General features: G+C 45.8%; 1 protein-coding gene across 2 annotated transcripts in view; it reads left to right on the top strand.

Annotated features, from left to right (window-relative positions):
* The first annotated feature begins 665 nt into the window (after positions 1–665).
* Positions 666–22,675, top strand: part of ARHGAP42 (Rho GTPase activating protein 42) — a 175,392-nt gene continuing 153,382 nt past the window's right edge. For both annotated transcript variants that reach the window (XR_014510183.1, XM_083436294.1), the window contains exon 1: positions 666–1,200. Coding sequence is in view for 1 of the 2 variants with exons in the window: in XM_083436294.1 (XP_083292420.1) it covers positions 1,047–1,200 (154 nt within the window). In the remaining variant the exon portion in view is untranslated. The remainder of the gene's footprint in view (positions 1,201–22,675) is intronic.

Here is a 22,675-nt window from a genome sequence, read left to right on the forward strand (position 1 = left end):
AACCTGAAACTGTTCTTAACCTGAAGCACCACTTTAGCTAATGGGGCCTCCTGCTGCTGCCGCGCTGCCGGAGCACGATTTCTGTTCTCATCCTGAAGCAAAGCTCTTAACCTGAAGCACTATTTCGGGGTTAGCAGAGTCTGTAACCTGAAGCATATGTAACGCGAGGTACCACTGTATTTGTAGCGGGTTGGGTTAGATGACCTTTGTGGTCCCTTCCAACGCTACAATTCCGTGATTCTAAAAAGCATGCACTGCAAACCATTATGACATATATAACAGTGTCATTGAAACCTATTGCAAACATAAAATAATACGCTTCTATTTTACTTTTGGACTGCTGAGTTTTCAAAAAGTTATATATAAAGCATGCAGTACACATATAGCGCCAGAGTTGGTCGACTGTAACCCATTATGACCTAGAACAGCATCGTTTGAAACCTATCGCAAATGAAAAACAAATGCTTTCCCCCCTTTTTCTTTTCCCCTTCCCTTTTTGGAGGTACGGAGGCTCTCACGTTGGGATGGCCTTCCCAAAAGAACTTTCCCCAAGTCTTGAGCAGGATCCCGCGGGGGCGTGGCCCCGTGGGCGCGGGAGGGGGTGGGCGGGTGGCGGCCGCGCGCCCTGATTGGGCCAGACGCGCGAAACCAGAACGCTCTCCTCTCGGTCTCCCCCCTGCGGCGCGTCTCCCTCCCTTGACCTGGGAGGAGAGTTTCCTTGGTCCGGCCGAGGGAGCCTCAGAGAAGGGTTAAGCGCGGCGGGGCTGGCGGGGAAGACGGCAAAGCCCGGATCTGCCGGAAGAGGAGTGCGGCGGCGGCAGCAGCAGCAGCGGAACGCAGCCATCGCCGCGCCGTGGCTCCAGCGATGCGCCTCGGGCTGCGCCATGTAACCAGCTGACAGTCCCATTTTTGCGCGCGGCTTGGGCTGGAGAGCGGGCGGCGAGACCCCGCACCCCGGCGCCCGCGGGCTTCGCCGACGTCCCCCCGACCCTTCGGCCCGGCGTTTCTTCTTCTCCCTCCTCCTCCTCGCCCTCTCTGCCGGTGCCATGGGGCTGCCCACCCTGGAGTTCAGCGACTCGTATTTGGATAGTCCGGATTTTCGCGAGAGGCTGAAATGTCACGAGGTAGAGCTGGAGAGGACCAACAAGTTCATCAAGGAGCTCATCAAGGACGGCAGCTTGCTCATCGGGGCGCTCCGGAGTAAGTAACCGCGGGGTAAAGTGCGGGGGTAGCGGGTGCGGACGGGGCGCGGGGGGGAAATGCCCGGCCGGTGGCGCGATCCCCTTTGCGCGCAGGGGGCGGGGAAGAAGAACTGTTCTTTTGTTTGAATGGATCCGGCGAAAGCGCGCCCCTGTCGGAAGGCGAAAAAGTTCTCTCGCGGCGGCGCCGTCGTCCCGGGACTGGGACACGTACGTGCTTGTTGGGGAAGGGGCGTAGCTCCGGGCCAGGGCAACTGCTCGGCGTGTAGAAGGTCCCGCTGGTGGCATCTCCAGGTGTGCGTATGTGTGTCCCCCTTCTTGTGTGAATGGAGAGCCGCTGCCGGTCCGTTTATTGACCCCTATTTATTTATTGTTATTTAACTACTTTATATACCTCCCTTTATCAAAAGATCTCAGGGCGTTGCACAGCGTTAAGAACACATTTTACGGAGCATAATAATAAAAACATTAAAAGCGTAATAAATAAACAGCATGATAGTAAAATAATCATCATAACAATCCCTGCCTCCACAGCTATAAAAGGCCTTAGATTATTCAATGGTCAAAGGCCTGGGTAAAGAGGAGCGTTTTTGCAGGGTGGGGGATGAAATATGTAAAGATGGTGCCAAACGAGCCTCTCTGGAGAGAGCATTCCACAGATGGGGAGCCACCACAGAAAAGGCCCCGTTCTTGTGTTGTCACCCTCCGAACCTGCCAGGACTGGGGACATAGAGAAGGTCATCTATTGGATTTATAATCCACCTTTCCCTCTAAGGAGTTCAAGGTGGTATGCATAGTACTCCCCTCCTCCTTTAATCCCCACAACTGCCCTGTGAGGTAGGTTGGGCTGAAAGGCAGCAACTGGCTCCCAGTGTGTTTTATGGCTGAATGGGGATTTGAACCAAGCTCCTAGTCTAACAGTCTACAGAACCACTACACCCCACTGGCTCTGCTGGCAGATGGGCCAATGGCCGAGCTTAGTAGAAAACAGCTTTAAGAGAAGTGTCATAATTCAGTAGCAGAGGGTTTTGCTTTGTGTGGGTAATGTGTCAGGTTCGGTCTGGGACATCTCCATGTTTCGATGGGACATTCCCCAGCCTTAAACTCTGGAGAGCTGCTGCTGGTCAGTGTAGACAACATTGAACTAGATGGAGCAATGGTCTTAGTGTGAGGCAGATTGAGGAAGAAGGGTCATAGTTCTGCAGCAAAGTATTTTACTTTTGCATAGATAGCCTGTTGGGTTCGATTTGGGGTAGCTCCAGGTAGTGCTGGGAGATACCTCTGCCTGAAGCTGCCAGTCAGTGTAGACAACATTAAACTAGATGAATGGTTTGATTCAGTAGAAGGCAGCTTCCTATGCTCCTATGAGTGTGAGACATATCCAATGACATATTTTTTCCTCTGCTTCAAACTTTCCTTCCTAATTCGTTTTTGATAGTCTAATGATTATACTCGTCTCATTCAGAGTTGCTGTACAGAGTCAAAACAACAATGATGGGTCCCTGCCTCCTAGGAGTTTACAATCTCAAAACTCTTGCAGCTGGATCTTGGTGCATGTTTTCTCAGAAGCCCAACCCATTAAATGGAGCTTCCTTTCAGGTAGACGCCTGTGGGTTAAACCACAGAGCCTAGGACTTGCCAATCAAAAGGTTGACGGTTTGAATCCCCGCCACGGGGTGAGCTCCCGTTGCTTGGTCCCTGCTCCTGCCAACCTAGCAGTTTGAAAGCACCTCAAAGTGCAAGTAGATAAATAGGTACCGCTCCGGCGGGAAGGTAAATGGCGTTCACCAGAAGCGGCTTAGTCATGCTAGCCACACGACCTGGAAGCTGTACGCTGGCTCCCTCGGTCAATAAAGTGAGATGAGCGCCGCAACCTCAGAGTTGGTCACAACTGGACCTAATGGTCAGGGGTGCCTTTACCTTTACCTAGACTGCACTGTAGTCAATGGGGCTTACTCCCTAGCAAGTGTGTGTTAGCATTGCAGCCTTAATTCCTTTTCCATGCAGTTAGTCAAAGCGGTGTCCAAGATACTAATTTTTTGCAAGTCGCTTTAAGTAAGTATTGTGTCTCTCTTCTGGTATATCGCTGTTATAGAAAGAACACGGAATGAATGGGAAGGGTGGAAACCAATTTAAAAAACAGAACCAGGCAGAAAAAAATGTGTAAAAACTAAAAAACGCTGGTCGAAACTTGCAAAATACTCCTCCTAAACTTACTGTAAAAGCAGTTGGCAAATGAAGTTCATCCACTTTCTGCATCAGATGTTTGTGTTATTATTTTTACAGGGGTGTGTTTGATCCTGCATGGTTCTGTGACACACATTCTTAGACACACTCCCATTGAATTGGGTGATGCCTCTTGTCTGTAAGAGGGCAGTGTTATGGCGAGATCCTCTGGGACGATGAGCAATTTAGGATGCATGCAGCAGATCTTTGGCTCGGCTATTTAATTCCTGACTCAGCCTGTGGCGTTAAGTCTCCAGACCCGGCTTAGCTCAAGATATGCTGGCACAACTTCCTCATCCAGGGCTCAGCCAGTTGAGCCAAGGATGCTGTAAGTCCCCACAAAAGGGGGGGGGGGTCCTGGGGACGTGGTGGTAGCAGAACCAGAGAGGGTGGGGCCACTACAGTGGTACCTCGGGTTAAGTACTTAATTCATTCCAAAGGTCCGTTCTTAACCTGAAACTGTTCTTAACCTGAAATGCCACTTTAGCTAATGGGGCCTCCCGCTGCTGCCGCGCTGGCAGAGCACGATTTCTGTTCTCATCCTGAAGCAAAGTTCTTAACCAGAGGTACTATTTCTGGGTTAGCGGAGTCTGTAACCTGAAGCGTATGTAACCCGAGGTACCACTGTATTTCACTGTATTGTTGCCCTTCTGCCAGGCTTAGACAGTGGTACATACATCCCCCCCCCCCGATGGTTTCATACATCATAGAATTGTACCGTTGGAAGGGACCACAATGGTCATCTAGTCCAACCCCCTACAATGCAGGAAACTTTTTGCCCAAAGTGGGGCTTGAACCCACAACCCTGAGATTCAGAGTCTCATGCTCCTTATAGAATGAGCGGGTATCTGGAATTGTGAACCAGTACACATGCCATGATGTGAAAGGATCGCTGTTACTTTGCTTCTGTGTTCCGTTCCTTGAATTCGATTCTGGCTGCGTCTCTTCTTTTCGGTGTAAGTTGACTTCCCATAATTCCCCCCCAGAAATATATTTAGGAAGCTGGGAAAAGAACAGGAAGCTCTGTTTTTAACCCTTGCCTAACCCTGTTGCTGGAGGTAATGATTGCAACCCCTGCCACTGAGGTCATTCTTGCTAAATGTTTATGCTTTGTCTCCTCTCCAACTGCTATCTTGAAGGGACAAACTAGCATTAAATGCGATAATTACTGGGAGGGCAGCAAGCAGGAGAGAGGGAATTTAACCCTTTCGACCCCTGTTGCAGTCTGCTGGAAAAACCCAGTTCTGAAACTATTAATAAGCTTTGGGGAGTAAATTCTCTCATAGGTGCCAATAGGAAGTTTTCTTCCCAATGCAAACAGCACTTCCATAGGAGGAAGTTTCCTCTAGACCAGTGTTCCCCAACCTTGGGCCTCCAGCTGTTTTTGGACTACAATTCCCATCATCCTTGACCACTGGTCTTGCTAGCGAGGGATGATGGGAGTTGTAGTCCAAAAACAGCTGGAGGCCCAAGGTTGGGGAACACTGCTTTAGACCACATATGGGGAGGAAAGTGTTAAACTCACTTCTCCGCCCACCCACCCACTGATATATCAGTAATTATCAGCTCCTCCCAGCTAATGCTATTTGCAGTTGGTTTTTTTTAAAAAAAAAAAACAACTTGCATGTTGTTAATGTGTTTTATTTTTTTTAAATGAAAAATCTACCCCACGCTTTCATCAATGGCGAGCACAGCAATAAAAATACGGTATAACGAAAGCAGCGGAAAACCCTTCACATGGCAATAAAAATGAGAGGCAAGAATAATGCAAAATACAGCGGTACCTCGGGTTAAGTACTTACCGGTAATTCGTTCCGGAGGTCTGTTCTTAACCTGAAACTGTTCTTAACCTGAAGCACCACTTTAGCTAATGAGGCCTCCTGCTGCCGCCGCGCCGCCGGAGCACGATTTCTTTTCTTATCCTGAAGCAAAGTTCTTAACCTGAAGCACTATTTCTGGGTTAGCGGAGTCTGTAACCTGAAGCGTATGTAACCCGAGGTACCACTGTAATTGGGCAGATCAAATGAAATGCCTGGGCAGATGCCACTGTCTTAACCCAAGGATCGCTAACCTGCAGCTGCCCTGCAGGTGCTCTTGAACTACAACTCCCAGCAGGCATGACTAGTGGTCACGGAAGCTGGGAGTTGTAGTCCAAGAGAGCGCCAAGTTGGCTACCCCAATGTCTTAACCTGATGGTGGAAATCTGTAGTGTCGGCGGGCGCCAGTCAAGCCTCCATGGAGGAGGGCATTCCAGAGTCACCACGGAGAAGGGACATTTAACATCACATCTTGTTGGGCCCTAACCTGGCTAAGGACGCTTCCAAGTGACCTGTTGATGGAGCATTCCTCCCGAATTGTTTGCACAAAGTTTGCTCCTCAGCTGTTTATTGAGCATTCATTTTGTTATGTACTGAAGTTCTCACCCTGGGCCAGCAGGGAGATACTGTAGATAGTTATGCAAATGAAGGATCGAAAAGTGACGTTTAGTGATTGGATAGTTTTGTATGCAAATGAAGGATCGAAAAGTGACTTTCAGTGATTGGATAGTTTTAGAACATTGCAACAGTTACAATTGTTCTGTAGCTCTATATAAGCAGGCTGACTGAGCTCCTCAGTTTAGTTCTGTTCCAGCTTACAAAATAAAGAGCTGCTTTGGAGAAATCGCTGGTGTCGTCTGCTATGTCAACCCACAACTTAACACATTTGTTTGCACAGAGTTAGCAGGAAGGTTATGCGGCCTTTGCGTTCATCCTGATTTGTCTGCAAGCGGGTGAGATGACTTTGCGTCCAGCAGTTGTGATCCTACACTTCCCAGTGCATTTTTCGCTATCAGTTTCCTTGCCATACGAAGTTCTCTTTTGGGGGGTGCGGGGGAGGAAGGAATTCAAGAGCACGAAATATGTTGCAGTTTCTCAAGCTGAACTCCTCAGTAAGTGAGTGAAGGGGAATGGGTTGCTGCATGCCTTGCTGTTGCAGATCTTTCCGGGGAAATTTGTAGGAACTCAAAGCATTGTATGCCAAATATTCAACTGAAGTTTTTCCTTTTTTTATTTTATAAAAGGAGGTGATTGATTGCTTAATGCCAGCAAAATAGCAAGAGTCTGAGTAGTTGAGGTCAAAGAACAATAGAAGCATAGTATAGTATTGTAGAGAAGGGACTGCAAGGATCATCTAGTCCAACCCCTTGCAATCAGTGGCGTAGCGTGGGTTGTCAGCAAGGCAAGTAATTTGCGCCCCCAACCCGTGGATTTGCGCTCCCTAGCCCGTGGATTTGCGCCCCCTAACCCTAACCCCCAGATGTTGCGCCCGGTGCGGCCGGCCCCCCCTGCACCCCCACGCTATGCCAGTGCTTGCAATGCAGGAATCGTTGGACTTCGAACCCATGACCCTGGAATTAACCGCCTCATGCTCTATCAACTGAGCTATCCAGGGGGAATATGCTATAGACAGCTTCTTATTTTAAGATAGTTATGTCTTTATTTAGACAGTTTATATACCACTTAATGGTGACGCGGGTGGCGCTGTGGGCTAAACCACAGAGCCTAGGACTTGCTGATCAGAAGGTCGGCGGTTCGAATCCCCGCGACGGGGTGAGCTCCCGTTGCTTGGTCCCTGCTCCTGCCAACCTAACAGTTCAAAAGCACGTCAAAGTGCAAGTAGATAAATAGGTACTGCTCCGGTGGGAAGGTAAACAGTGTTTCTGTGTGCTGCTCTGGTTCACCAGAAGCGACTTAGTCATGCTGGCCACATGACCTGGAAGCTGTACGCCGGCTCCCTCGGCCAATAAAGCGAAATGAGTGCCGCAACCCCAGAGTCGGCCACGACTGGATCTAATGGTCAGGGGTCCCTTTACCTTTACCTTTATACCACTTAATGACAGTTGTCTCAGTGTCAGAAACTGAGACGTGAAAACTAGGAGCTAAATGGTACCTTAAGGCTAGGTTATGGACGCAACAACAGAATGTCTAGGCACGCTTTTTTCATAACATGAATACAAAGCTGGAAATGAATGAACTGCAGCTAAAATATGTTCATTTTTCACATGGTCTAGTCCTTCCCCTGCCCACCCCCCTAATATTCTTAAGAGGGTCTCTTCTCCAGTCTTCAGAGAGTAGCTGGAAGTGGGGAGGCAGAAAAAGGTCTTCCTTTTCTTCTACTCTGCAGTTTTAATCTGAAATCTTAGGCGCAATACTGCGCCCAGAGCTTAGAAACTGCTCTGAAATTCCCTGTCGCAAAATGCGCCTAGAAGAATGGGAGTTTTGGACGCCGGCTGTACAATTAGGATTGCAGCCTAAATTACAACCTTCCCTTCCTCCCCACGTCTTTAGAATCAGGTGACAACACTTCTTGCTTCCTGCGAAGGGTTAAATATTTGCAAGTGGCTTTCATAAGACTTTGTGCCTTGAGGGGTTGGATTAAATAAATATCACATTCTAAAGGTTTCATCACACTGCAACATCGGATCTAGTATAAGGACAGCAATTTTGATAGGTTATTCTGAAGTGTTCGAGTTTGTGTTTTGTTTTTTTTTTAATCCACAAGCATAAAAATACAGTCATTGAAAACATTTTATAGCATATTCAAGATGCAGAAATTTTTTTTATATAAAGCATGCAGCCCAGGAGTGTATTCCTAAAAAGCCACAAGAAATAGTTTGCATTTGCAAAAAGATGGCCTGAATAATTCTAGTAGTTTCCTCCCACCCACCTATCCACCTCTGGTCTGAAATTTCTCTGCCATATTACACTTCAGATGTCAACTGCCTCTGTTGTGAGAAAATAGCTCCAAAAAAGGCTGGATTTTGAACATGCCATGTTGATCTCAGTAGCACTCGCTGCTCATAATGAATTTAGGAAAGAGCTGTCAAAACTAACACACCATTAGCAAGAAAAAGGCTCGCTTGACTTAATTTCTGCAAATTGAAACTCTGGGTCCCTTTTAGAAGGACGGTGACAAAAGCACACACACACCGACTTTGCCTCCTTTGACTGGACTTGGCAGCAACAAAGCTAGCTGCTTTGTGCATTTTGCAACTGTTTTGTTTCTGTTTAGGGAAATGTATAAACTGCTCAATCGAAAAACAAACAAACCTCAAAGCAGCGTACATAATAAAACCTAAAATAGTGACTGGTAATGCAAAGAAGCTTCCATATACAGTGGTACCTCGGGTTACGGATGCTTCAGGTTACAGACTCCGCTAACCCAGAAATAGTACCTCGGGTTAAGAACTTTACTTCAGGATGAGAACAGCAATCCTTCTCTGGCAGTGCGGGAGACCCCATTAGCTAAAGTGGTGCTTCAGGTTAAGAACAGTTTCAGGTTAAGAATGGACCTCCAGAACAAATTAAGTTCTTAACCCGAGGTACTACTGTAGTGGGTCTGACCACCATCAGAGCATCAATTGCTGACTGGCCTGATTTTCAACCAGGTTGTCTCTGAGCCCTTTCTGATGATGCTGGAAGAGGTTGTTGGACCTGCACAGGTGAAACCAGCAAAAATGTAAAGGTGGGGCTGCCATACGTTCGGGATTTCAAAGGCGGAAGTGACGTCTGGGGGGGATTTCTGGAATCTCAACAACTTTCGGGTTTGTCTTAGAAAAAGCTCAACAACTATCAGGCTGTCGTGAAAATAGCTCAACAGTTTTAGGGTCTTTCTAAAGAAAGAAAGCTCAAAAACTTTTGGGGTGTCCTGGTTTCTACTTTTTGAAATATGGCAACCCTATAAAAGGAAGTACTAAATTATATACAGTGGTACCTTGGATGTTGAACAGCTTGGCTCCCGAACAAATTGGCTTCCGAACGCCGCAAACCCGGAAGTAAGTGTTCCGGTTTGCGAACTTTTTTGGAAGCTGAACGTCTGACGCGGCTTCTGCATCTTCCGATTGGTGCAGGAAGCTCCTGCAGCCAATCAGAAGCCGCGCCTTGGTTTTTGAATGGTTCTGGGAGTTGAATGGACTCCTGGAACAGATTAACTTCAACAAGTTACCACTGTATGTGACTGTATATGTGAACACCTTTACTTTACCTTTTCCAAATAGTTTCACTTTGCCAGGATCAGTTTTAAAATTTCACAGTTTAGGTACCCAGATTTATTTTGTCGTGAAAGGAGAAAGTACAGACGCCCCACAAGAAATGGCCTACTCATATTTCTACGTGTTTGCAATTTTATTGATGACAGGTACTGATAATTGCACAGGTGTTCATTTTCTGGAAGGTATGCTGCGGGGAGAAGGGATTTTAGACATGTGCTTTTGTTATCTTTTTCTGCTTCAACGCAGTATCAGGCAGAGTTGCCTCATTTTCACGAAGAAGGAAAACCCAGTTAGAGCAAGTGGCAAGTTGGACAATGCGAAGTCTCCGCTTCAATTCCTTGAAGGCCTCTTACGCAGCCTCTGGCGCAGGATTGCCGTTGCAATAGTAAAGATAATTTAAAAGGCTGTGCAGTAATTCTGAATCACCTCTTCCTGCAAGCGTAGTAGTCCGTTTCACCTAGTTAGTACTTTACAGTACGGAGGAGTCTTGTGACATTGTAAAAACTAGCAGCTCACAATGCATGACGTGTGATTCTGATTTGGCAAGTGTATATTTCTTTCTGCTATAGTGAGAATTGTAGAGGAGTAAGTTCAGAGGGTACGAGTGTACACTATTTTGATTTCAGATAATTGTTACTGCTCTTTTTGCATGACGTTTCCCCTTGGCTTCTTTCTTCTACGTTGATTTATTAGTAACTGAGTGAGTTGTCTTCGTTTCACACAGATTTCAGTCGAGACCCGTCAGTCAAAGCCTGACTCGCTTCCCATCGATTTCAGTGGGAGCAGTTTGGGTGCTTCCAAAAGGTGGCTTAGTTTGGAAATGGGTTGTTGGCTGCTTTCCTTTCGTATTTTGTTTTGTTTTATTTGGGGCAGGGGATACAGGCTGCCAATGATGTGCAATCTACACGAGGAGCACTGATCCCACTGATAAAATGCCTATTTTGAAGAATCCTTAGTCTTTAAGATGCTCCAGGATTATTTGGGGGGCTAAAAATATTTTATTTTATTTTTTAACATTTTTACTTTTAACATTTATCATCAAACATAAATCATAATCATTTTACAAGTAGGACTGTCAGAATCCTGGAACTCCCCCCCCCCCAAAGTTTCCCCTGATAGTCTTTTCAAATTGCATTGTATCATATTCCCCATGTTTTCTTACAAGTCACTTTTTTTCATAGTTCTCGCTTCATTGCAAGTGTTTTCAAAATCCTGCCAATGTTACCAGTAGTTTACAGTGTTCTTTCAGGTGACTTAGAAAATTCCCCCATTCTTTGTTAAATTTATTGTCCTTTTGATCTCTGATTTTCCTGGTTATTTTCGCCAATAGTCCATCATCTTTATTAAGGGGAGGGGGTTAACATGGCAATCTGTCTAGAAATTTACAAGTAGAAAGGTTGGCGGTTCGAATCCCCACGGCGGGGTGCGCTCCCGTTGCTCGGTCCCAGCGCCTGCCAACCTAGCAGTTCGAAAGCACTCTTGGGTGCAAGTAGATAAATAGGGACCGCTTACTAGCGGGAAGGTAAACGGCATTTCCGTGTGCTGCGCTGGCTCGCCAGATGCGGCTTTGTCACGCTGGCCACGTGACCCGGAAGTGTCTTCGGACAGCGCTGGCCCTCGGCCTCTTGAGTGAGATGGGCACACAACCCTAGAGTCTGTCAAGACTGGCCCGTACGGGCAGGGGTACCTTTACCTTTACCTTTAACTTTACTTATCTAACCTGTTAGATTTCCTAAACCGAGGGGGAGTATAAATTACTTACTTTTTCAAAACAAGACAATTCTTCTGTCGAAACCTATTCATTTACCACACATATCCCACCAGACACCTAAAGAGGTAGAAACGTAATAAGTGATTCAGGGTTAAAGTCTCTCTATAGCCCCATTTTATCCTCACTGAACCCTAAGAAGTGGGCTAGTTAAAAAAATTCACTCAGTAACATTATCAGCTGAGTCTGGATTTGAAACTGGGCCTCTCTGGCTCAGTACTGAAAAAGAGATGTAGAAGAACCACAGACCCCAGGTCATGAATGCGGCCCTCCATACCTCTCTTATCTGGCCCTCATGACTCTTATAACAGTTATTTTTTTATTATTTGTACCTGGTCCATCTGACTGGGTTGCCAGTCAGCTCTTACCAGGCTACAGCCCTCTCTGGCCCTGCTTCCCACACCAAGTGTTTTTGCCTGGATGGAATGTGTCTCATAATGTTCACCTGGATGAATCGCAGAATTGTAAAGTTGGAAGGGACCCCGAGGGTCATCTAGTCCAACCCCTTGCAATGCAGGAATCTCCAACAGGAAGACTGTAGGAACTAGCCTGATGTACATAGGTAAGGTGTATTATCTTACAACGGTAACGGTTGCTCTGCCCACCCACCATTGGATTGTGGCCCCCAGAAAGCTCTCTAGAAGGGAATGTGGCCCTTTGGGATGAACTGAGTCTGAATTTGAAACTGGGCATCTCTGCAGGCTAAGACCCTACCTGCCCGCAGACTGTCTCGCCAGAGTGGTGCATGCTCTGGTTATCTCCTGCCTGGACTACTGCAATGCGCTCTACGTGGGGCTACCTTTGAAGGTGACCCGGAAACTACAACTAATCCAGAATGCGGCAGCTAGACTGCTGACTGGGAGGGGCCGCCGAGACAGTATAACACCAGTCCTGAGAGCTCTGCATTGGCTCCCAGTACGTTTCTGAGCACAATTCAAAGTGTTGGTGCTGATCTTTAAAGCCCTAAATGGCCTCGGTCCAGTATATCTGAAGGAGCGTCTCCACCCCCATCGTTCTGCCCGGACGCTGAGGTCCAGTGCTGAGGGCCTTCTGGCGGTTCCCTCACTGCTAGAAGTGATGTTACAGGTAACCAGGCAGAGGACCTTCTTGGTAGTGGCACCTGCCCTGTGGAACACCCTCCCAGCAGGTGTCAAGGCAATAAACAACTATTTTACTTTTAAAAGACAACTAAAGGTGAACCTGTTTAGGGAAGTTTTTAATGTCTGACACTGTATTGTTTTTAATATTCGGTTGGAAGCCACCCAGAGTGGCTGGGGAAACTCAGCCAGATGGGTGGGGTATAAATAATAAATAAATAATTATTATTAGTCAAGGTTCCCCACTCTTGCACCTAAACTGGTTTCAGCGGTTACGGAATGGGGTGGGCTTTGGGCTTTTGCATTTTCCCTTCTCTTTTCCCAAGCTAGCTCTCACTGTGCTTCCCTTTTCGATGTTTCCCTCCGCTCTACAGTAACAGTGAAAGATTCTGCGTGTGTAATCGTTTCAAGTTCACATCTGAAAATTACGCACTTGTTACTGTTGAAAATGCCCTGAAATGTAAGCTCGGAAGAAGCGCATATTTCTCACGGTGCTTTGGAATTTGTTTACTTTGACAGCCCTCTGCGCAAGGAAGTTTCATGTTCAGTTTTGTTGTTTTGCTGCCTCTCGGCCAAAGCTTGAGAAATTCCACTAAATCTACAGGAAACCGCTTTGTCGAGGCAAGGAAACAACTTGGCCGTTCCCTTGGATTTTGTGTTGGGTATAGGGACATTTCACATGGGTGTTGCATAGGACCCCTGATAGGTTTGCAAAGAACCAAGTATGCTATTTTGAAATCCCTTGAAGCCAGTTTGCAGTCTTACGTCTACTGGGCTTGTGAGTCCTTCCATGTTCTGCTCTGGTCAGCCTCACCTGGAGTACTGTGTCCAGTTCTGGGCACCACAGTTCAAGAAGGACACTGACAAACTGGAACGTGTCCAGAGGAGGGCAACCAAAATGGTCAAAGGTCTGGAAACGATGCCTTATGAGGAATGGCTAAGGGAGCTGGGCATGTTTAGCCTGGAGAAGAGGAGGTTAAGGGGTGATATGATAGCCATGTTCAAATATATAAAAGGATGTCATATAGAGGAGGGAGAAAGGTTGTTTTCTGCTGCTCCAGAGAAGTGGACACGGACCAATGGATCCAAACTACAAGAAAGAAGATTCCACCTAAACATTAGGAAGAACTTCCTGACAGTAAGAGCTGTTCGACAGTGGAATTTGCTGCCAAGGAGTGTGGTGGAGTCTCCTTCTTTGGAGGTCTTTAAGCAGAGGCTTGACAACCATATGTCAGGAGTGCTCTGATGGTGTTTCCTGCTTGGCAGGGGGTTGGACTCGATGGCCCTTGTGGTCTCTTCCAACTCTATGATTCTATGATTCTTTGTTGGGCAAGAGTGCCTTCTCTCTCCTCCAGAAACATAACACCTTGTGGAGTGTGGGCTTCCAAGCTGCACATTTATTGCTCCTTCCAAAAAAAGCTGCTTCTTTGTACAGAAGTGTCCCACATTCTGCACAGAAATATTTCTAAGAATCGAGGCTAGGGAGTACCATTTTCAGTTAAGATGCTTTTAATCTGCAACTAGGGTGAAAGTTTCAAATGAGTTCCATACCTCCACTAAGAATAAATTTAAAAGTAAATGATTAAACTGGCGGAAGAAGGCAATTCAGAATGCAGGTTGATGGTGCAACTTTTTCCTTGTGAAAGAGATGGTTCTTGTGTTTCTTCTACACTTCCATAATAAAGCTTCAGGCAAGATGGTTCTTTCAACCTTCGTGTTGTTGAACTGTGGCTGGTGTCCACTCTTCACAGAGATGTGATCTGCTGCATCTATTTCTGATCCTTTCTCATTTGTAAGGCAGCCTAGTAATCAGGCGTTTTTACAGTGGTACCTTGGGTTACAGACACTTCAAGTTACAGGCTCCGCTAACCCAGAAACAGTGCTTCAGGTTAAGAACTTTGTTTCAGGATGAGAACAGAAATCATGCTCCAGCGGGGCAGCAGCAGCAGGAGACCCCATTAGCTAAATTGGTACCTCAGGTTAAGAACAGTTTCAGGTTAAGAACGGACCTCCAGAACAAATTAAGTTCTTAATGTGAGGGACCACTGTATTTTTGTTTGTTTATTGGAGGTATATTTGAAGCTTATTAAACTTACCAGTCGCTTGTTACCTAAAATGTCTCCAACCAATGTAAATTTAAAAGCATAAACATAAATCCAGTTAAAAGTTCAGAATACAGGGTAGTAGTAGACCCACTGGGTTTAAGTAACTTAAGTATTGATGCAGTGAGTGTACTCTGGCTAATGTCCCACAATTGCTGCCCTAGAATCATAGATTTGTAGAATTAGAAGGGACCCCAAGGGTCATCTTGGGACGCGGGTGGCGCTGTGGGTAAAACCTCAGCGCCTAGGACTTGCCGATCGTATGGTCGGCGGTTCGAATCCCCGCAGCGGGGTGCGCTCCCGTCGTTTGGCCCCAGCGCCTGCCAACCTAGCAGTTCGAAAGCACCCCCGGGTGCAAGTAGATAAATAGGGACCGCTTACCAGTGGGAAGGTAAACGGCGTTCCGTGTGCTGCGCTGGCTTGCCAGATGCAGCTTGTCATGCTGGCCACGTGACCCGGAAGTGTCTGCGGACAGCGCTGGCCCCCGGCCTATAGAGTGAGATGAGCGCACAACCCTAGAGTCTGTCAAGACTGGCCCGTATGGGCAGGGGTACCTTTACCTTACCAAGGGTCATCTAGGGACGCCCAGCAAGGCAAACTTTAATCAAGGGTTTAAATTATGAATATTTGCCATCTGGATTTTTCCATTTCTGCTTTATAAGAGGTGTACAGCGCATACTTTTGCAAGTCAGTACACAAGTAAGTCCCTTTGAGTTTAGTGACACTTACTCACAGCCAAGCCGGCACGGAATTTCAACCTCCTTTCTATTGCATCACACTTCTTACGAGATAAAAAGTTTCGGCTCCTAAAAAAGTGGTTTTCGTGAATGTTTTCCCTGCCCCCCCCCTTGCTAAGAGTGGAAAAAGTGACTTAACAGATCCTGTATGGATTCTCTTGGGGGTTTGTAGACTGGGAACCAGTTATGTCAACCTGGCAGTTTCCTGTTAACAATTAATTCAAAATGGTTTTCTGCCTGAGCTGTTCCCTGCAACATTGGTTTTGTTTTCATCAACCATATGCCAAGGACAAAACTCTTCTTTAAAAAAAATAAAATAAAAATTCTTGCAGTTGAAAGGGTATTTCTGTGTTTTCCTTTTCTTTGGAGAAGAGAACAGCATGCTGAGAACTGCTAGCAGAGTCAACACTTTCCCCAGAGTTAAATATCTAGGCTTATATAAAACAAATAAGTTTGGTCCTTTGTCCACAGCACCCTGGCAAAAAAAGATGCTACTATTTTTTTCCATCTGGTGCCTTTCAGATGTTTTGGACTACAACTCCTATAAGCCTGTGCTGGGTGAGGTTGATGGATATTGTAGTCTCCAGGAAGGCACCAGGTGATTTAATCCATTTTTCATTACTCAAAGCACCTGCTTTGCAATCCTGTGCCTCCTTACTTCTGGGTAGATGCTTCTCACTGGGTTCAGAGAGCCTTCCTCTTGAGTAAGTGCATAGGATTGCAGCACTAAGGCCCTTTCCCCTAAAATACCCGAATCGATGGAATGTTGCAGATTTAAAGCATGAAGGAAGAACGGTCATGAGCGTAGGGCGAGCATGATAATTGTCCCCGTTGTTTGCTTAAATTCCAGTGTTGCTGTTTTTTTTATAGGGCACAGAACAAAAGTTCTCAGGGTGGCTTGTCGCGGGAAGTAAAAACAACTTGAAATTCAAACAACAGCATACGTTTGCATAACAGCAGTCACAGTGAAGAAAGGCAGCTGAAATCTGAAACAGATGAAAACGGCTGGGGAAATTTGCAAAGGTTTTCAAAATTAAAGTAGATGCCAGGCGAGCCTCTCTGGGGAGGTCATTACTCTGCTGGGGCATTGCTGCTGAAAAGGCTTCCTCTTTGGGATCCCTTCAGTCCTCATTTATGTGTCCTTCTGAACTGAATATGTGTTTTCAACCCAATATATATTACCCATCAGTCAGTATGCTTCACATTGAGCCCTATGTTCTTAAAGAAATGGGAGTGCCTGATCACCTCATCTGTCTCCTGAGAAATCTCTGTGTGGGACAAGAAGCTACAGTTAGAACTGGATATGGAATAACTGATTGGTTCAAAATTGGAAAAGGAGTACGGCAAGGCTATATATTGTCTCCCTGCTTATTTAACTTATATGCAGAATTCATCATGTGAAAGGCTGGACTGGATGAATCCCAAGACGGAATTAAGATTGCCGGAAGAAATATCAGCAACCTCAGATATGCAGATGACACAACCTTGATGGCAGAAAGTGAGGAGGAATTAAAGAAACTTTTAATGAGGGTGAAAGAGGAGAGCGCAAAATATGGTCTGAAGCTCAACATAAAAAAAAACGAAGATCATGGCCACTGGTTCCATCACCTCCTGGCAAATAGAAAGGGAAGAAATAGAGGCAGTGAGAGATTTTACTTTCTTGGGTTCAATGATCACTGCAGATGGTGACAGCAGTCACAAAATTAAGAGACGCCTGCTTCTTGAGAGAAAAGCAATGACAAACCTAGACAGCATCTTAAAAAGCAGAGACATCACCTTGCCGACAAAGGTCCGTATAGTTAAAGCTATGGTTTTCCCAGTAGTGATATATGGAAGTGAGAGCTGGACCATAAAGAAGGCTGATCGCCGAAGAATGGATGCTTTTGAATTATGGTGCTGGAGGAGACTCTTGAGAGTCCCATGGACTGCAAGAAGATCAAACCTTTCAATTCTGAAGGAAATCAGCCCTGAGTGCTCACTGGAAGGACAGATCATGAAGCTGAGGCTCCAACACTTTGGCCACCTCATGAGAAGAGAAGACTCACTGGAAAAGACCCTGATGTTGGGAAAGATGGAGGGCACAAGGAGAAGGGGACGACAGAGGACGAGATGGTTAGACAGTGTTCTCAAAGCTACAAACATGAATCTGACCAAACTGCACGAGGCAGTGGAAGACAGAAGTGCCTGGCGTGCTCAGGTCCATGGGGTCACGAAGAGTCGGACACAACTAAATGACTAAACAACAACAATTGTATCGTGCAAGCCAGGGCGTTGATGTTATTTCATAGAATCGTAGCTTTGCAGGTTTGGAAAGGACCCTAAGGGCCATCTAGTTCAACCCACTGTAGTGCTGGAATCACAGGAATTCAAGTCCAGGCAATAGTTAGAAAAAGAGTGGAAACTTGGGAATTGTGGAGAATTGATTACATATTGCAGGGTGCAGAGAGGAGACAACAATAGCGCCTGAATGGCTGGCTCCATTGGTTATAGCATGGTGCTTTTAACGTCAAGGTCACAGGTTTGATCCTTGAATGGGGCAGCTGCAGATTCCTGCATTGCAGGGGGCTGGACTAGATGATCGCCAGGGTCCCTTCCAACTCAACAATTCTGTGATTCTACTATCTCCTTTGTTTGCACATAGGGGCTGAAGCTCAAATATACACTGCCTCAGATGCTCAGATGTTTGTTTGTTTACTTCAGCTATTAATCTCCAGTAGATTTAAACTATTTTTTACCAGCCTCTCTACCCACCTGGTTTAGAAACTGTTTTGAGTGGCCATAATTCTGTTCTGGGCCAGAAATTCTGTAAGCTACTTATGCATTCTGAAATGATCCTCTTCCACTAGGAACCTGTGCAAAGCATTGATCAGATTCCTCTGTCCTTAATCTTGTTGGATTTTCTTCTTTTAAAAAATGGATCTGCAATGTTTTTATATAGTGCTTCTATGCCTGGCTGCCATCCCTTCAGGGATCATCACCAAAGTAGCTTATGATAGGATATAAACTCCAAACTATGCTCTTGTTTATTTGGAGTGGAGTGGACATGCCTTCTTGCCATGTGCCTTGAAGAGTCTGTAGTGAACCTTGCATTCAGTCCCCCCCTGCTCTTTGTATATTTTTAATTCAATGGTTTTTCTCTCTGAAACGCCCTATTGCTTTCTAATTCAGCATATATTGAGAGGAGCCCATGTGTTTGAATATCCATCTCTGCGTTTTACAGCTCGGTTTCTTCTCTAACATATTGAACCTTTGCATCTGCAAGCCGGAGGTCAAAAAGACAAGTTGAAAGCATTTCAGTTTGCACATAAGGGTGTTTCCTGTTTATGTTCCTTGAAACCTTTGTGGGGGTTAGTAGGAGAGATTAGTACGTCTGCCATGTCACTTTAAAATACAGTAGGCGTCTGTTTTTGAGAGAAGATGCTTTGTGGAATTTCCCCCCCTTGATTGCCCGCCCCGCCCCCCCCAAAACGGTGTCCTGGTTTCCTGATTTTAGTTTCAGAATAAGCTGTAGGGTGGGGGAAGTTACATTCAACTGAAATAGGTACGCAGGCAATAAAAAGAGCCTAAGATGGGCCCTGCAGGATCAGGCCAAAGGCTAGTCTAATAACAGAATCATAGAATTGTAGAGTTGGAAGGGACAAAAAGAGTCATCTAGTGAGAGCTGGACCATAAAGAAGGCTGATCGCCGAAGAATTGATGATTTTGAATTATGGTGCTGGAGGAGACTCTTGAGAGTCCCATGGACTGCAAGAAGGTCAAACCTTTCCATTCTGAAGGAAATCAGCCCTGAGTGCTCACTGGAAGGACAGATCCTGAAGCTGAAGCTCCAATACTTTGGCCACCTCATGAGAAGAGAAGACTCCCTGGAAAAGACCCTGATGTTGGGAAAGATGGAGGGCACAAGGAGAAGGGGACGACAGAGGACGAGAAGGTTGGACAGTGTTCTCGAAGCTACCAGCATGAGTTTGACCAAACTGCACGAGGCAGTGGAAGACAGGAGTGCCTGGCGTGCTCTGGTCCATGGGGTCACGAAGAGTCGGACACGACTAAATGACTAAACAACAACAACAGCCCAACCCTCTGCGGTGCTGGAATCTTTCACCCAACATGGGGTTCAAACCCACGACCCTGAAATTAAGAGTTTCATGCTCTACCAACTGAGCTATCCCAGCTGTGGGAAGTAAATACTCTCTTTTGTCTGCCCTGAAGCTTCCAACATTTGGCTTTGTTGGATGACCATGAGTTTAGAAATCATGCTCCGGCAGCGTGGCGGCAGCAGGAGGCCCCATTAGCTAAAGTGGTGCTTCAGGTTAAGAACAGTTTCAGGTTAAGAACAGACCTCCAGAACAAATTAAGTTTTTAGCCCGAGGTACCACTGTACAGAGTATTCCAAGCATAGTCATACCTTAGATTTATATAACAGCGTTGTGATATTGGCAGTCTTATGTTCAGTCCCTTTCCCAATGATACCTCACACAGAATTCACCTCTTTTCACTGCTGCTGAACACTGGCTGATACTTTCCCCAAGTCTTTCTTGCTCATTCACTGCCAATTCAGATCTTGTTGTGCATGTGAACTTTCGTTCTGTTTTATTTTTTGTTTAACCTAAACAAAACTTTTACACTTCCGTCTGCAATTCACTTTCAGAAGCCAGCCATATCAAATTTCTACCTATGTGATTTATTTATTTTTGGCTGCTTGGTTTGTTTGTCTCTGTATCTCAGAAGTTGGATGACATTGGTATGTGACGCAGCTGCAGTCCATAATTCACTTATTCCAGAAGAGGCTTAGAACTGCAGCCTCAGTAGGGTGGTGCAAGGGATAGCTCAGTTGGTAGAGCCTGAGATTCTTAATCTCAGAATCGTGGGTTTGAGCCCCACATTGGGCAAAAGATTCCTGCATTGCAGGGGGTTGGACTAGATGACCCTAGCGGTTCCTGCTAGCTCTACAATTCTATGATTCTAGGGCAGGGGTAGGCAACTTAAGGCCTAGGGGCCTGATGCGGCCCAATCGCCTTCTCAATCCAGCCCATGGACGGTCCGGGAATCAGCGTGTTTTTACACGAGTAGAATGTGTCCTTTTATTAAAAATGCATCTCTGGGTTATTTGTGGGGCCTGCCTGGTGTTTTTGCATGAGTAGAATGTGTGCTTTTATTTAAAATGCATCTCTCGGTTATTAGTGGGGCATAGGAATTCGTTCATCCCCCCGTCCCCCGCCCACACACAAAAAATATAGTCCAGCGACCCACAAGGTCTGAGGGACAGTGCAAAAGTTTGCTGACCCCTGTTCTGGGGTCAACTCCGCATGCTGCGATTGTTGTGGGAAACACCAAGTACAGTGGTACCTCAGGTTAAGTACTTAATTTGTTCCGGAGGTCTGTTCTTAACCTGAAACTGTTCTTAACCTGAAGCACCACTTTAGCTAATGGGGCCTCCTGCTGCCACCGCACCACTGCCGCATGATTTCTGTTCTCATCCTGAAGCAAAGTTCTTAACCCGAGGTACTATTTCTGGGTTAGCGGAGTCTGTAACCTGAAGCGTATGTAACCTGAAGCGTATGTAGCCTGAGGTACCACTGTATATAGATGCAATGTGTGCATTTTTTTTAAAAAAAACCATGTACGCTTGCTTGGTAACACTGTCACTTGGTAACTGGGCTACATTTTAATATTTTAATGTTCCATTATTTTAATGTTGTATTTTACTTTTGTTTTTAAGTTGTAATCATTCATCTTGTTTTTATTATTGCTTGTAAGCCACTCTGAGCCCGGCCTTGGCTGGGGAGGGCGGGGTATAAATAAAAAATTATTATTATTATTATTAAATCCATTTCTCACAGATATGTGCATGTGCTTGTTTTATGTCCCTGATCAAATGTGTAAGGCTGGTATTTCCTGCAGCAATTATAATGCAGTGGGCCTGCCCTTGTGAATGGGATTTTCCTGGGATTGCCAGTTGTTTGTTTACATTTTCAGTACAATGGTCAAAGGTGGCACCATTGAAACCAATGAGGCTGTTTTGTAGCATTACAGCTTTAGAAATTTCTGCGGGAAGGCACATAGTTAAACGTGATTCCACAGCAGAAGGCTTTATAGCTCCATTTGTGCAAAGTCTATAATCATTTCAGTAGGGCCAAGCGAATGTGCTTTTGATAGCAGCCTTGGAAGTACAGTTGGTCTGCAAGTTGCCTCCTGCTATGGAGGTCTGACAGACAGCATCTCTCAGGGAACTACAGGGTAGGTATGGATTGTGTACACAGCTTCAAACCGAGCAATCGAGTTCAGCGTTGTGATGGAATAAAAGGAGATTGCGGGTGTAATTTCAGAGCCTTTGTCTATTATCTTTGAGAATTCTTGGAGAACAGGTGAGGTCCTTACAGACTGGAGGTGGGAAAATGTTGTCCCCATTTTCAAAAAGGGGAGAAAAGGAAGACCCAGGTAACTACCGACAGGTGAGCTTGGAGTCGATACCAGAGAAGGCCCTAGAACAGATAATTCAACAGTTGGTCTGTGAGCATTTAGAGAAGGATGCTGTGATTACTAAGACCCAGCATGGGTCTCTCAAAAATAAGTCATGCCAGACTAATGCGATTTCTTTATTTGATGGAATTACAAATTTGGTGGATGAGGGAAATGCTGTGGACATAGTGTATCTTGATTTTAGTAAGGCTTTTGACAAAGTCCCCTATGATATTCTCGCGAGGAAGCTGGTAAAATGTGGGTAGAACGAGGTTACTGTTAGGTGGATTTGTAGCTGGTTGACTGACCAAACCCAAAGAGTTCTCTTTAATGGTTCCTTGTCATCCTGGAAAAAAGTGACAAGTGGGGTGCTGCAGGGTTCTGTCCTGGGCCAGTTGTTGTTCAACATCTTTATAAATGACGTGGATGAAGGAATTGAGGGGATGCTTATCAAATTTGCAGGTGACACCAAACTGGGAGGGGTAGCTAATGCTGTAGAAGACAGAATCAGAATTCAAAATGACCGTAATAGATTGGAGAACTGGGCACAAGCTAACAAAATGAATTTCAATAGGGACAAATGTAAGGTTCTGCACTTATGCAGGAAAAACCAGATGCATAAATATAGGATGGGGGACACCTGCCTTACTAGCAGTACATGTGAAAAGGATCTAGGGGTCTTGGTAGACCACAAGCTTAACATGTGTCAACAGTGTGATTCAGCAGCAAAAAAAGCTAATACTATTCTAGGCTGCATCAATAGAAGTATCACCATACTTCTGTATCTAGATCAAGGGAAGTAACAGTACCACTCTATTCTGCCTTGGTCAGACCACAATTGGAGTACTGTGACCAATTCTGGGCACCACAGTTTAAGAAGGATGTTGACAAGCTGGAATGTGTGCAGAGGAGCGCTTGGAGGAGCTGAGTATGGTTAGCCTGGAAAAGAGGAGACTGAGAGCAGATATGATAGCCATCTTCAAATATCTTAAGGGCTGTCACATGGAGGTGCATGCTTGTTTTCTCCTGCTTTGGAGGCTAGGACTAAAACCAATG

Source organism: Podarcis tiliguerta, assembly GCF_965153285.1.
Source record: "Podarcis tiliguerta genome assembly, chromosome: 4".
Lineage (NCBI taxonomy): Eukaryota > Metazoa > Chordata > Lepidosauria > Squamata > Lacertidae > Podarcis > Podarcis tiliguerta.